The following is a 15,139-nucleotide window of genomic DNA, read 5'->3' as shown; positions in this document are numbered from 1 at the left end:
AGATAGTGTTGAGCTCTAAAGCTTTGTACCTCCTCCTGTCCTTGAAGATCTCAAAAGCAGAGTCAGAAGGGGCAGCTCTTGAGAGAGAGGGAGACTGGTGATGAGCAGCTTTGCAGCCAGGTTGACCACTCTTCTCCTGTCCCAGTCTCTGCATGGAGCCCCAGCTCTCCATGAGGTGAGTGGCCTTGGGGCCAGCAGGCTCAATGCTGCAGCAGCACAATATTTCTCTTGCTGCATTCTCAGCCCTCCAGTCAGAGCACTGCCCAGTCCAGGAGTCCCTCCCTGTATGCCCAAGCAGCACCTTTTGCAGTCCACCCCTGTGCATGGCACCTGCACCATTTTTCTGTGTTCCGTATCCTGAGGAATGCTTCTCCTGGCATGAGAAACTGCAAGTTCTGATATTGGTCAAAGACTGATTCCTGGGTTCACTGAACCCGAGATCTGCTTCCTTACAGCAGAATGTAAACATCCTGAACCTGTGGCTCAGGTTCTTTTATTTTAACATATGTATGTATACAAAAAAGTTTTCTCTCAAGACCATCTTACTTTCTTAAATAAGTACTTGGGATGCTGCTAAAGAAAATTACTGTAGCTTTCCTTGTCCCAATTAACAGAGAAGCAGGGAGTTCAGATGACGATGTATCTGTAGCTCATTATGCTGAAATATGTCCTCACTCCTTAAGAAGTTCAAGAATACAATTCCTTAAGAAATGACAGATGGCTCATTTCACTCGGTTGTTTTTCCAGCAGTAGTTGTACTCACTACAGAAGCAGCATCATCCATGAGCATTCAGTTTTGGGGAAATGGTATCTTCAGCTGCAATTAAATGTTGCCATTCCCAAGACTTGGTAAAGTGGCTTCCAGGTGGGAAGTAAACCCCTGCAGGTGGAGCTGATCTGGCACTTTGCTGCATAGAAGGAGGTGATTCTCATCCCCAATGTGGGCTGCTGGCTGCGTGGTCCTGTCCCATTCCTTGTGCTGGCACAGGTGCTGCTGTGCTCCAGCTCAGTTTAGTACACCTGCAGAAAGCTAGTCCAGTGAAAAGGAACAGTTAAAGGTGAGTGGAGTGAGCTGATGCTTGGATGAATTCAGCTGTGTGCTTCTCAGAGGACTTCACTTTGCATGGAAAGCAGCACCTGATGCTGGTAGGGCTGGTGCGGGTGGTATCCAAAAGATCTCCTGATCCTGCCTGAGGTCTGTCTGGAGAGCTTGCTCTCTGGGTAGCAAGAAAATGACATTTCACACCACTCTAAGCAGCTCATCTGTATCTGCCCAGCACTCAGATTTTCGGCAGGAGCTTCCGAAAATGCCCAAGTAAAGCACAGCATGCCTGAAAGTCAGCCCAGCACTACAGGGTGCAGTTGTGCTCTGAGTGTGCACAAAACTGCCAAGTTGTTTTCTGAGGGAAGAAATATCCAGCCTCCAGCACGGCATGGGAGTTGGTGTGGTGCTGCTGTGTGTGTTACAACTTGCTCTTTGGGTGTATTTAATTACTATTTTTCCTAATTGACAGAGCACTCCTTTGTTTGAAATCTTCCTGACGAGGAGTTGATTAAATATCTCTGTATGTTATTTTTTTATTTCTGTATCCTCAGTGCCTGTAGGTTGGTACTGAATTTATCTTCCAGTGATCCTATCTCCATATTTTAATTTACAAGTGATCAGTGAGCCGTATATTGTTTTCTGACAGCAGGCACAACTCATGCTGGGAATCTTTTATTCCTCCCTCCCCTTCTCTCTCTTGTGCAGAACTTTTATGTGCATTTCAGGGCTTTGCAGGAAAGTTTCTGGTTTTAGGTTTATGAGGCATTTTGCTTTGGGGTACATTTGTTTCTTGCTGTTCTTTACACTGACATGGTTTCTGTTTCTTGGGGAAAGTCCTGTTTTCTCCAGGCCACTGGTACATCCCAGCTGGTGGTCTCTGCCTTAGCCTTGGCTGGACCTGGGAGGCTGTGAGCTTCCCAGCTTTTTCCATCCTTGCCTTTTCTGTATGTGCTGGCAGATGTATGACTTCTGGGCTTTAAAGAGCCTTTCTGGGTCACACATGCATTCCTCCTCGAGGCCCCACTTGGTTACCTGCTGGTTTGTTAGCTGCTCCACAGGCTCCAGCACGGCTGCTAATGCCAGGCTGCTCCCTGGCCAAGCACACATCCTTGTCACTGCCTGCAGTCTTCACATGCAGAGATGGACTTGACCCGCTCCCCCAGTGTTTGGTGGGTCTGACTGTGCTGCTTTTGGGGAGGGGCAGGCCATGGGGCCACTTGTAGGTACTTTGGCATGATCAGACTTCCTGGGGCTGGAGCTGGTGGGGGTGCGGATTAAGCAAGCGGATCCACTGTAGGGTTTGAGGAGAGGTGCCTGTTCTGCTTTGCCACAGCACCCTCTGGCACCATTTTGAGAGCATCAAATTCCACTCCCCAGGCTGCAGTAGCACAGTGTCCTTCAGTTCTGTCCTGTGCTTGTGGCTGGGCAGGGCTGTTGGACGGGTGATGGTCAGCATGGACGTGCACGGCTACTTGAGTGCCCAGCTGGTCTTGCTGCAGCAGCAGCAGCTGTGAGGCTGGGGAGTGTCTGGGCTGCCTGCTGGGCCATGGACTTATCAGCAATTTGCTGAACATGGTGAAATGCAGGTCATTTGGTGGTGTTCAGAGTCATAGGCTCAGCTCTTTTATCTGACCTCATGGGAGGGGGCTGAAGCTCAGCCTTCCTCAGGAAAGGGTTAACGCTGTCTTTCCTTCCCACAAAGCTACTCTCCCAGTAATTCAATCATGTCAGCCTGTTTGCAGGCAATAATTCATTGTTATAGGAACACTACAGTAAAGTGACAAGTTAATAATGGCAGTAATAATGGCAGGCAAAGTCTAATGCTATTTCCCTTTCTGCTGCTCCTGTTGCACCAGCAGCCTCCCATGTTGGCTAATGCAATTTGCAACCTCACTAATCCAGTTTCAGGAGGAATTGTGTTCAGTTAAAAGAGAATAGCTGGAGTAGGAGCTGTGCTGCCATGTTCCTGCCTTCTCTGGGGAGGTTGCCCCAGTGCTGGAAGCCTTTGTCTTTACTTTGCTGTGATTTCTGTGCTGCTGTGGTTAAGCTTAATGAGCAAAGTCCTCCTAGGAGCATCTCGTTTTCTTCCCTTCTGCAAATGCCTTTCTTCTGATGCCTCTCCAAAAGGGCTTGCACATCTTTCCCTTTTGAACGTTGGTTTGATTTCAGCTAACCTAATAAACGTGAGTCACCCAGCTCTCACCATGCTGAATCAGTAGGCTGGCATGTACTTGCTTGACTCTGTTCAGTCATTAAAGCAGGAGTCCTTACAGTGTCTGTCTGGGGAGGTTCCTCAGCCCTGCTTTGTGGAAGGGAGAAGAGCTGACAGAAGTCTGAATGTTAATACATGTCTAAGCCTGTGGCAGTAACCTGCACACTGGTCTCTTGAATCCCAGGCAAACTTCCTCCTGGAGGAATTCAGGCACTTTGTGCTTTTCAGGCCCTAGTGAAGGACATGATGAAGCACTTCTGGGATGTGACCACAGGCTGAGGGAATGGCTGACTTTGTGCCGATGGCCTGGCCAATGCCCTTCAGGGTTGTATGCTGAGCCTGCTGGGGAGAGAGGGGTTCCTTGTAGAAGTCGCTGTGGAGCTGTGCTCCTGGAAAAGAATCTCTCATGACTGGCCTGCTAAACCCACTGTATGGTGTTAAACCAGGGCTGGGCTCAGGTTGGGCTGGCCTCATTTCTGATCCCCCTGCACACACACCTCAGCACAGTGAAATCTCGGTGGAGGCTTTTAAAATTAGGACATTTCCCTGGAAAACGTTTTGCAACCTTTCATCAGTTCTTTCCAAGCAGAAGTGTTCTCTGGAGGAGCTCTCCCCAGTGAGCAGCAGCCTCCAAAGTGGGACACTGCCTCCCTGCTGTGGTGACAGGACTTTCTGGGGACTCTCTGGGATGGTGGTGGCCATCCTCCTGCCCACCCTTCTGTGCCCCAGTTGGTGGTTCATGCAGAGCTGGCTCCTTCCCCAGCAGACAGCCCCCTCCTCCTTTCCTGCAGGGGCAACTTTCTGGGGGTTTGTATGGGGCTGTTTTGGGGAAAGGGTATCTTCAGCTGCAATTAAACATCGCTATTCCCAAGACTTGGTAATAGCAGCTCCCAGGTGGGAAGTAAACTCCTGCTGTTGTGTTTTCTTGCTGCCTACAAGGCAAAATAATGTAAGGTGTTTGAGACAGAGTATCTTCTTATCACAGCATTTTTAGGTACAGGTTGCAAAGTGTTTTGCTGAAGGTAAGTGTTGTAACCCCAGCTTGATGATGAGGAAACAGAGGGGAGGGAGCCAAGAGGCAGCAACTCAGCAGAAAAACTGTGAATCACATCACTGTCTCTGTCCTCTTCCTCTGATGACTGCTCTCCCTTCCCCCAAATATTTGTATAACTGTGCTTATCCTTTGCACAGCTTGAGGAGATGGATTGCTTGCTTGATGGTGTGGAGAAAATATATGCTGCATATTGGCTTGTAGAGGATCAGGCTGTGTCATATCCTGCTGCGTTTTTAAGGTGTGTCTGACCTGAGCTCCCAGCCAGAGGTGCAAGCTTTGAGGACCAAAAGCTGCCACAGGCATCTTGAGATAATGATAAAAAAAAACAAAGAGGTTTCTAACCATGACTTGTTGCCAGTGTAAATTGAAAGCCTTAATAGCATATGTAGGGCCAATTACAGTACATTAAGGTACAATATCCTCTTTACTGGCACTCTCCAGGGAGCCAAGAGACATTGTGGCAACAGCATTATGGTTTGCAGATGATATGCACGATAACTTCACCTAGACACAGGCACCTGTTCCTCTCACAGAGCAGATGTTCAGGAGGCTGTTAAGAGAACATCAGCCTCTTGACAGCCAGCAGAAAATGCTGGGTAACTGTGTTCACACCTCTGTGCCCACTACCTCTGCTGCCTGACACAGGGCTGGACCAGCCCTGCCGTGCCTCACCAAAACCCCAGCCCCTGGGGCACACGGGGTGAACTCAGCCTTTGAAGGCCAAGCCCTTTTCTGGCTCTCTGCCTAGGCAAATCCTCAAGCCAAGAAAGGGAGTTTCCCCCTTGTCAGTAGGGCGAGGTTTCACTGGCTGAGTGCCTGGGGTGTCAGACTTCTTGCAACCTCACTGGTGCACCAGCAGCTACAAGCATTTCCATGTCATGGCAGCATCTTTAAACATGAGCTGGCAAGGTGCACGTGGCATGGAGAAACTGAGTTTGCACTGGAATAGGCTTACCACCAGAATGGGAAGAGATGGATGGACTCTGTGGCATCGTATTGTACCATTCCCATTACCCTGGACCACCAGCTTCAATATTATCTGTTTTCCCCTTTTTAAGTATTTTTTCCCAAACACGAAAAGAGCTTTGTGGATTTGTTTGCATATCTGTGAACAGTGGCTGATGGTCAGCCCTATGGGAGAGCAGAAGTGTGAGTTACCCATAAGGCTTCCCATGTCTTAACCAGGATTTTTCCCTTGCCTGGACAAGCAAACCAGCCCAAGGGTTAATCTGCCCCAAGGTAACCTGTGTGCCACAGCATTTCCAACTTAGCTGTTATCAGCCTGTGGTCCATAAAAGCCTTAAATCACTACTATAGGATCTGCAAAAGGTAATGAATAAGAGATGGGTGCCTGTATACTATGCAGGAACCAGCACCAGGACATGGAAGCATTTGGCATTCACAGAATTGGAAAAGACTGAGAATGTCCTCTCTTAGTTCTCTGGGAGGGAAACAGAACCTTCACTTGCATCTTCTGCGGTATCCTCCCTTAGGAAAATAATTCATGTTTGATGAAAAGTGCATTGGCAGGGATGTCATTACATATCACTGATACCTCTAATCTAGAGGAAACATTGTGCACCGTTTTGAACCTCTGCAAGAGTGCAGTCTGGCAAAGAGAAGATCTGTGATTCCCTGCCAGGGCTTGCTGCTCCAGCTGGTAGCAGCTGTGGAAGCGCTACCTCATCAGTATCTTGGGGACTCAGTGCAAATGTGGGCAAATTCCTGACTGCTGGCTTCAGTGGCTGCCAAGGATGGCTTGGAAGGATTGGGGGGAGCGGTGTGTGCGAAAATTAAGATCTCATTTTTGTCAGAGTTAATAAGATTGCTTCCCCGTTGCTCTCAAAAATATTTCTTCCTAAAGCTTGCATGGGAGCAGGGGAAGCTGCTGAGGAACCATCTAAGAGTCCTTGGATGACCTCAGGGGTCCATGCTGTTTGTACACAGTGACAATTACTGTGATTATGGTCTGGGAACAAGCCCTCACTGCTTCAGTGGAATACATCTGTCATGTACAGGGTGGGTTTGTTGTCCCAGACACTAAGATTAGAATTACTCAGTGTCAGCCATCCTCATTTCATCTTCTGGAGGTGTCACAATGTGGGAAGAGCACTGAGAGAGGTAGTTGCCTCTCAGCAGCTCTGGCCTGTGTGTACCCTGGCTTTGTGTGTGTGTTGATATTGAACAACCCACCAGACACGGCATGTGTGTATATACTGCATTTTAATAGATATAGGGCTACTGACTTAACATACACAGTTGCTATAGTAACAAAGGTTTCCGTAGTAACGGTTGCAGAAAATAATCCAGTACCAATTAAAAATAAACTGTTTGGAAAGGGGGCTGGGGGAGAAAGGAAACTGCTGAGAACCACCTTCTCCTTTGTTGGTTCATCTCCTAGGGACTAGGAAGATTGATTAATGCTCGAAATAACTATTCTTAACCAGTGGTGGGCCAAACAGGTGGGATGAGGGTGGGTGTGGTGGCTAAAGCTGTTGTCCTGAAGTGAAACAAAGGGGAGGGAATGTGTCTGGGGTATGGCAGAAATACAAGAGGTTGGTGCTGACTCTTTCCATTAGGTTGAAATCCCTAGGGAGGCAAAACAAGGACAGTTTCCTTCCTTTCCTTTCTGCAGTGTCTGCATGCCATACCCCAGGCACAGAGTCTTTATTAGCATACTGATTAAAGCCACAGGCAGTGCAGGCTCCAGGGGAACTTCGGATGCGATAGCAGGATGCCTATCTCAGATATGATAGCACAGAAAATGTTGGGAGTGTGTTGGGAGTTCCTCCCATTTGAAGTTGTCTGTGCCCGTCCTCTCCCTGGGCACTGTCACTCATCACTGGTGCCGACAGGCATCCGAGGCCCTGGTGCCCAAGGGAAGCTGGAAGCAAAGCATGATGCAAAGCATCATGCCTTGGTGAGAGAGAGAAAGACAACATTGCTTCCTCACAAACACAGGATGCCTGGGATGTGTTTCCAGGGTGTGGATGGGCACAGGTGCCCTGGCAACCTTTAGTTGTTTGTGCCTGTGGTTGCCACACTTTTGTTGTGCCACTTGTACCTGTGCACCCTTCAAGTTTTATTTCAGAGATTTGCAGCTTGTCAGTAGCAAGGCAGCATTCCCCCTTTCAGAGGAGAACCACAGGGGTATGAGGAGAGGTGAAGGAGGGGAGGCCCATGGTGGAGAGCTGCTGGGAGGAGTGGTGTGTGCAGCTGGGTGGGAGCTGGCAGGGACTCCAGGGCACACCGAGCACGAGTGTCACAGGAGGGCGCCTTGTGTCCTCCCTGCTGACAGAATGCCCTGGCTCAGGGCTCAGTGCTGGGGTGGCAAGCACAGCGTGAGCACACACTGCAGTGTAGGTAGGCTCTGTCTTGTGGTTGTACAGGGAGAGAGGAATTGGGAACCTGTGTGTCTTGCCTTACAGAAGCTAGAGCTAATGATTCTGCTTTATCATCCTCAAGACTGTGGGACTGCTTAGCTACAGCGTGGGAACTGCACTTGTGCTTGGGAAGCCAAGAGAGGTGATGGGCCTGTGGCTTGTCCTAGGCTGTGCAGTCTGTGGTGGACTTGGAGCCAGACCTTCTGGCAGTGGGAGCAGAGCTTGCTCCCTGCTGATCCCTTCCAGTCTGGTGCTCTTTCTCCTTTTCCAGTTGTGCCTGCACTTCCTCCCCTAGCTATTGCGTGTCTGTGGCATGCATCTCACTGAGATGGCTGGCATGTGACAGCAGTGGGGTCTCCTTTAATTCACTTTCTCAGAAGTGGTTTTCTCTGGAACTGGTCAACAGCTCATTACTCTGAGGTGCAAGTGGTATGATTTCACCATGAGAAAAACCACTGAGTTTGGGTGTAGTCATCTTACTAAGTCTGGTGCCTTAGACTACTGTGAATTAAAAAGAGTCTTTTAAAGGTCAGACTGTGAAAAAGCAGCCTCTCTTGCTGAGGGACACAGTGGGAGGATCCAGGAGTAGACAGGGGTTGAAAGGAGAGATTTGGTAGAATATCTAAATGCCTTAAAGGTATATGGGACCCAAGTAAGAGGGGACTCTCTGGTTCACCCCAAAGGCAGTGAGTTTCTTTCCTGTGTTAATGACCCACCTGTCTTCATCCTTCTCCATTCCCCCTGGCAGTGACCAAGCTGCAGGTGAGCAAGTCGAAGCGCAGCATCACTCTGGTGGAGAACCGGCCCATCCCCCTGAACTGCTCGGTGAAATCCCAGACCAGCCCCGACTCCCACTTCGCCGTGCTGTGGTACGTGCACAAGCCCTCGGATGCCGATGGGAAGCTCATCCTGAAGACCACCCACAGCTCGGCCTTCGAGTACGGCACCTACGCGGAGGAGGAGGGTCTGCGGGGCCGGCTGCAGTTCGAGCGCTCCGCCTCGGGCGGGCTCTTCAGCCTGACGGTGCAGCGGGCAGAGGTGCGGGACAGCGGCAGCTACTACTGCCACGTGGAGGAGTGGCTGCTCAGCCCCAACCACGCCTGGTACAAGCTGGCAGAGGAGGTGTCGGGGCGGACAGAGGTCACCGTCAAGCAGCCAGGTGGGGTCCTCTTGGCATTGACTCCTGTGACATTGACACCCTGTGCTTGCATCCTCATGCCTGCGTGGAAGGAGAGAAAACCCTCCTTTGATGTGACTCTTGTCACTTCAGGCTGAGCTTTTGTGCCTTTCAGTGTCCCCACATGAAGCTTGTCCTTCCCCCATAGTCTATAGGATTACTGCATCCAGCCAGGTTCCATTATCCTTGAGAGCATCATGTAGCAAGAGTGTCAACTAGTGACTTACTGAGAGAGAAACCCTCAATGTGTGCCTGCCTGGGAAAGCATTTTTATGTCTGGCACACAGTTTAATTTTACTCTGTGCCTGTATCCTGGCAGACACAGGGAGCCTTGTGTCTTTTCCCTTTGCACATGAGATGGGAATAATGTTTAATGAGGTGAGGAGCTGGCTGCCAGGAAAGGAGAAATCTGCTCTGTGGGTGGTTTCCGTGGCAGTGGATGACACTGATAAAGGCGAGCTGGTGGAGGAGCTAAATATAGCCCCCACAAGCTGGGGCAAAGGGCAAAGGCAGGGAGGCAAGTACTGTCCAGAGCATTGGTAGTTCATGAGGAAGCCTGCCTTGTTCTTGCTTGCTCCAGCTGCCTGTGTCTGGAAGATAAAATCCCTCAGGCAGGATGGATGCAGCTGGATATCAGGGCTGGAGTAGGGTGCTTAGTGCATTTTGTCTGTCTGCATTTGGCTGGCTAGACACAAGCTCTGTGGACAAGGGTGCAAGAGGAATGTTGGATATGGTTCCCAGGGCAGTTTTGTCTGGTCACACATGCAGGAAGCACAGCTTGCTGCCAGTGCCAGCTCCTCATTTCTGTCTGCAGAGTTCCAAGATGGCTGGGGGGTGGTCAAGGACGGGGAAGCTGTGACTGTCCCCTCCTTTGCATTGCCTGGCTCTCTCTGGGAAGTACGGTGCTTGTTGCTTGCTGCAGCAGTGGTACCAGGAAAGTCCAGGCTGGCCCTGGAAAGAATTGTGAGGGATTTAGGAGAGTTCCACACGTCATTTCGCATAAAAGAGATTATTCCAGTCACCCTCCCCGTGTATCAATGAAGTTGTGGAGCAAAAACCAGGGACATTCCCAAGGCAGCAAAACACTGCATGTGACTTTTCCCTCATGCCACTTCTTGTTTTGCAGTGGGGGTTCCCTGTAATCAGCTGTCTGTTCTCTACCTTGCTGGGTTTTTTTTTCCTTTTTCCACAACTGGGGGGGCTTATTGGTTGGGGTGTGATGAGGCTACTGCCTCATCTTAGGAAGAGAATAAGAAAAGAGTGAGGTGTGATCTCCCTTCTTTAGGTCTCTGTGCACTTAGGACCTCCCAGGTCCTGCTGGGAGATTGTGGATTTCCAATTCCCTCCACTGAATGGGTTATTGTTGGTGACTAGCCTGAGATTTTGAGAAGACCCTAAAAAACACAAGCTTTATTTTCTTGTCGTCCTCTAGTTTTTTTGTCCTTTCCTTTCTCTGCCATTTTTTTGTTCTACTTCCTTAATCACACCCCATGCAGGAATTGCAGGAAAGGCTCATGGGGAGACAAAGGACCCTTGCAGCCTTTGGTCACGTTGCATTTCTAACGGGCTTTTCCTACAGATAACCGCCTGCAGGTCAACCAGACCCACAGAAACATCACGGTGCTGGAGAACGAGTGGGTGACCCTGGAGTGCCTGGTGAAGAACCGGACCAGCCCCTCATCCCAGCTGGTGGTGGAGTGGTCCGTGTGGTGGCCGGGCCGCGCCGAGAAGGAGCTGGTGGCCTGGCTGAGCCGGCAGAGCACGCTGCACTACGGGGAGCCGGCGGCGCTGGGCGACCTGCGGAGCCGGCTGCACCTGGAGAGCCCAGCCCCGGGGCTCTTCCTGCTCTCCATCCAGAACTCCACCGTGCGGGACAGCGGGACCTACGGCTGCCGCGTGGAGGAGTGGCTGCTCGACCCCAGCGACCGCTGGTACAAGCGGGCAGAGGACCTCTCCGGGCTCACCACCCTCACAGTCAAGCAGCCAGGTGAGGGATCTGCTGCCATCTGACTTGAGCAGCCTTGTGCCCTCTTGGGCAAACACGAATCGCCATCTGTCTGTCAGTGACAGTGAGTCCAGGCACAGGGCAGGACCGCAGGACAGACCATGCTGGTTCCTTTTTCCATGTCTTCTTGATTGCACTCTTGCTTTTCTGGAAAGAGTGTAGAGCAGGTTCTGCAAATACAACTAGGTGGGCTTGGCATTTTGTCACTATATGTACAATTTTTTTTTCAGCCCTTTTGGCAGATTAAATAGGGTAGACTCCTGATGTTACTCACATTTTGATTGAGAATAGGATGGAAGAAGCTACCTGTGTTTCCCAGGTGTGTGCCTCAGAGGCGAGGTTCTTTCATGAGAAGAGGGCCGTGGAGACACACTGCTGAGTCCTACTGAGCTTGCTGTCAACCAGCACCCCCAGATCCCTTTCTGCAGGGCTGCTCTCTAGCTACTCCTCTCCCAGTTCTGCTTGTGCATGGTGTTACTTGGACCTAGGTGTAAAATCCAGACAGTTCAACTTGTTAAATTCCATTCCATTCATTAAAGTCCAGAGCTCCAGTCTATCTAGATCACTTTGTAAGGCCTCTTGTCCCTCAAGAGATCAGCAGCACCTCCCAGTTCGGTATTGTCAGCAAATTTGCTAATGGTGCATTCGCCTCATGTACCGAAATCTTTGATAAATATATTTAACAGCACTGGCCCTAAAATTGAACCCTGAGGAACACCACTGGTGAATAGTTACCAGCCAGAAGTAGCCCCATTCACTGTATCCCTTTGAACTCTGCCCTTCAGCCAGTTCTTCACCCAGTGCACCACGAACTCTCCCTCATCCCACAGCTGGAAGGGTTCTCTGACGGACAATATGAAAAGCGTTACTGAAATTGGAAAACTGCATCCACTGCCTTCTCTTCATCCACTGGCAGAGCAGGTGGCACAAGGATATTGAATTATTTAACCAGACTTCCCCTTTTTGAAGCCATGTTGGCTGACTGATGACTGTATTGTTCTTTGAATGCCTTTCAGTAGTACACAGAATTATCTTCTCCATAGTTTTTCCAGGAACTGAGGTCAGACTAACAGGTCTCTCGTTTCCTCTCATGTCCTTCTTGTAAACTGGAATATGTGCTGGCCAGGTTTCAGGCAAAGAGCACTTCCCTAGACTCACAGGGTACTTGGATAATGTTCAGGAGGAGTCCTGCCGTAACACCTGATGAATCCCGTCAGGCCCCATGGACTTGTGGACACCCAGTTGACACAGATGATCCCTCACAATTTCAGAGTCTGCAGATGGAAAAGTTACTGTTCCTGCACTCATGGTCCTCTGACTCATGGGATTGGGCAGCCCAAGGTCTATCAGTATTACAGTATTTGCCTCAGAAAGACTGAGGCAAAAAAACATTGAGCATATCTGCTTTTTCTTCATCCCTATGAAATAGGTAACTATCTTCAGCAGGTATCAGGTCAACATTTTCTTCAGACATCTTCTTGCTATTAGCATCTTCTTGCCTTAAAAAAGTGCTGACACAACACTGACCAATTTCAACTCTAATTGAGCTTTGACATTTGCCTCTTCTCCCTGCATATGTGAACTACAGCTCTGTAATCTTCCTGCAGAGCCTCATTTCCAGAGATCATACAATTTCTTCCTCCTCTTGAGCTCCAGAAGGAGTTGCTGTTTAGCCAGCGTTGCTTGACTTGGGACACAGTGGAGTTGTTTGCTCCTGTCTTCCCAAAAGGTGGTCTTAAGACTGACCAACACGGATGGACTCCTGAACCTTCAAAAGCAGATTCCCAGAGTACTCTGCTAAGTTTTGCTTGTTTCAGCAACAGATAAGGTGCAAAGGCAGTTTACCTTGTAAAATACAAATTCCCTAGTTTTTGAGGCATATGACTCAAGATTAAATGTCTGTCTTAAAGGCTGTAGGACAAATAACAGTATAGCCCTCCTCCACTGAGTACTTTCCAGCTTCTAAAGCAGCCACTCTCTGCGTGTTCTGTAGTGCTTCATGCCTGCCCATTCCAGCAAGATGTCAGCCTTGTAGCTGTGCAGCAGAGCTGGCAAAAGTGTGAGGTTCTGGAAAGAGTTCAGTGATCATTCCTGGCACAGATTTGGGAGCAGGGGACAGCAGAGCTCTTAACTGCCTCGTCTTTGCTTGGGAAGTTTTGCTGGCCAGAGTGGCTTGAGCAGAGACACCTCCCTGGACAATTGCTGTGCCATGCTGGGTTGTCAGTACAGCTCTCCATCCAGTGTGATAATTGCCAGCCCTGATGGAGTGGATAATGAACAGCAGGAAAAATCTCTGAGGCTCCTCTTGAATTGCAGAAGACTGTGGAGTGAGAAGAGAGGGAGTTAGGAGTTCACTAATTGAAAATTATTTTTTTTCTAAAAGTGCTTTGTTGTTGTTTGTTTTTGTTTCATAGCAGTCAGTGCTTAACAAAATGACTAATCGTGCTTGTGACTCATGTCTCATTAGTGAGGATCTCCAGCCTCATCTGTCAGGGCTATAATCATCAGCAAGGCGGGAAAGAACCTCTCAGCACCTTCACACATCAGTTCTCCTCTTTCTGCTTAACCTGCTAAAGGTCAGGGAGGCTTTGTGTTCATTTTGACAAGCCATTTCCTTCCCTTTCGCCTTTTTACCTTAGTAGTCCCCAAAATTTCATGATTTAACTCATTCCTGTTTCTGCTCAGGAGTCTTCTTTAGGAAGATGTGAACTGCATATACTCATATTGCTTATGGCCTGAAGAGCTCTGGCCTTAATGAAGGTTTTCCTCACGGGACTGTTTAAAACGTGTTGGGCAGGTGCTGTAATGAGAAGCCCCCTGAGCACAGCAGCCCTGTGGCTGAGGAGAGCTGAGGGACAGCAGCCCCCTCCTGAGAGACACCCAGTGTCTGCACAAGGGAGGGCTTGCCCAGCTCTCCTCACTGGAGAAGAAAGTGCCTCTCTCTTTGGTTAGCTATCGACTTGCCCTTCCTGCTCAGCTCCCACTTTGGAAGGGGCTTTTTTATCTTTAAATGAAAGCTTAGATCCAGACTGATTGTGATCCCTGGAGTATGTGCTCCCTGGCAAGATGACTAAACCAAATGTTAATTACTCTTGAAGTCAGCCTTTAATCAACTCATTGTGGATTCTGGCCACTGTGTCTCAGGTAAAAATATCTCTTTAGCCTTGCAGCAAGCACTAGAGGAAAAAAAATGAGGAAGACTTTTGGAGCATCCTTGCTGCATCAGTGTTGAGACCATCGCTGTGGAGTAACGTCTTACCTAAATGACTTTTCAAGCTGCTGGAAAAGGTCTTCTTCTCTTATGTCATAATGATTTTCAAGTCCTTTGAGCACTCTCAAAGAAATAAAAAGCCGGGAGTGCGGTGTTCTGTGCAGCAGTAGCTGGGGAGGAATAGCACATGGCTCCTCAGCACATGCACCAAACCTTGGTATCCTGATACATAGCATGTCTGGATGAGCTGCAGAAGCTTTCTCCTCTTGTCCCTTCATTGGGGTGCAGATGGGCAGGGGTAGGATGGTGCTTGCAGCCAGTGCCTGTTTGCCCCTGTGCAAAATGGTGCATGGTGAGGTGAGGATTCTGGGCCTGCAGGGTTGGCCTCAGAGGTCCCTGTGAGACTTGGCAGGCTGCATCAAGATTTGGGTTTTGCTTGGAACATGCCCGGCACCAGACATGACAGTTTGTGTTGAGACAGGGTGGTTTTGATGACAGCTCAACACTCACCTCTTGATTTTTGTCATCTCAGATCCCACCCTGCAGGTGGACACAGCCACCGCCAACCTCACGGTGCAGGAGAAAGAGTCCTTCCCACTGGACTGCAGCATCCTGTCCCACTCCAGCCCGGAGTCCCACTTTGCAGTGACATGGTACAGCCTGCGGGCCAAGGAGGTGGGCGACCACGCGGAGGAGGGAGAGGAGGAGGAGGAGGAAGAGAGGGAAGCGGTGCTGAGTGTGGGCCCTGATGCCATCTTCAGCCCCGAGGCCGGCCGCTGGGAGGGCCGCCTGCGCTTCCAGAGGCTCTCAGCAGTGCTTTTCCGGCTGACGGTGCTGCAGGCCGGCGGTGCCGACACGGGCAACTACTCGTGCCGAGTGGAGGAGTGGCTGGCAGATCCCAATGGCGTCTGGTACCGGCTGGCTGAGGAGGAGTCGGGGATGGTCGCTGTGCACGTGCAGGGTGCAGGTGAGAAGAGGTGATGACTGTCTGGGCACATGGCCCTGGCATCTTCTGCATCTTTGGTTGAACCAAGATGAAAAGGCCAAGGAGT

The 15,139-nt window shown here is 49.9% G+C and overlaps 1 protein-coding gene across 1 annotated transcript in view; it reads left to right on the top strand.

The window, feature by feature from the left end:
* IGSF3 (immunoglobulin superfamily member 3) overlaps window positions 1-15,139 on the top strand; it is a 92,046-nt gene that overhangs the window by 73,697 nt on the left and 3,210 nt on the right. The window contains exons 7-9 of the mRNA XM_021541594.3: window positions 8,443-8,853; window positions 10,451-10,858; window positions 14,620-15,054. Coding sequence (XP_021397269.2) covers window positions 8,443-8,853; window positions 10,451-10,858; window positions 14,620-15,054 — 1,254 coding nt within the window. The remainder of the gene's footprint in view (window positions 1-8,442; window positions 8,854-10,450; window positions 10,859-14,619; window positions 15,055-15,139) is intronic.

The sequence above is a fragment of the Lonchura striata genome, chromosome 2 (genome assembly GCF_046129695.1).
Source record: "Lonchura striata isolate bLonStr1 chromosome 2, bLonStr1.mat, whole genome shotgun sequence".
Classification (NCBI taxonomy): domain Eukaryota; kingdom Metazoa; phylum Chordata; class Aves; order Passeriformes; family Estrildidae; genus Lonchura; species Lonchura striata.
This window is presented reverse-complemented; position numbering and strand designations above follow the sequence as displayed.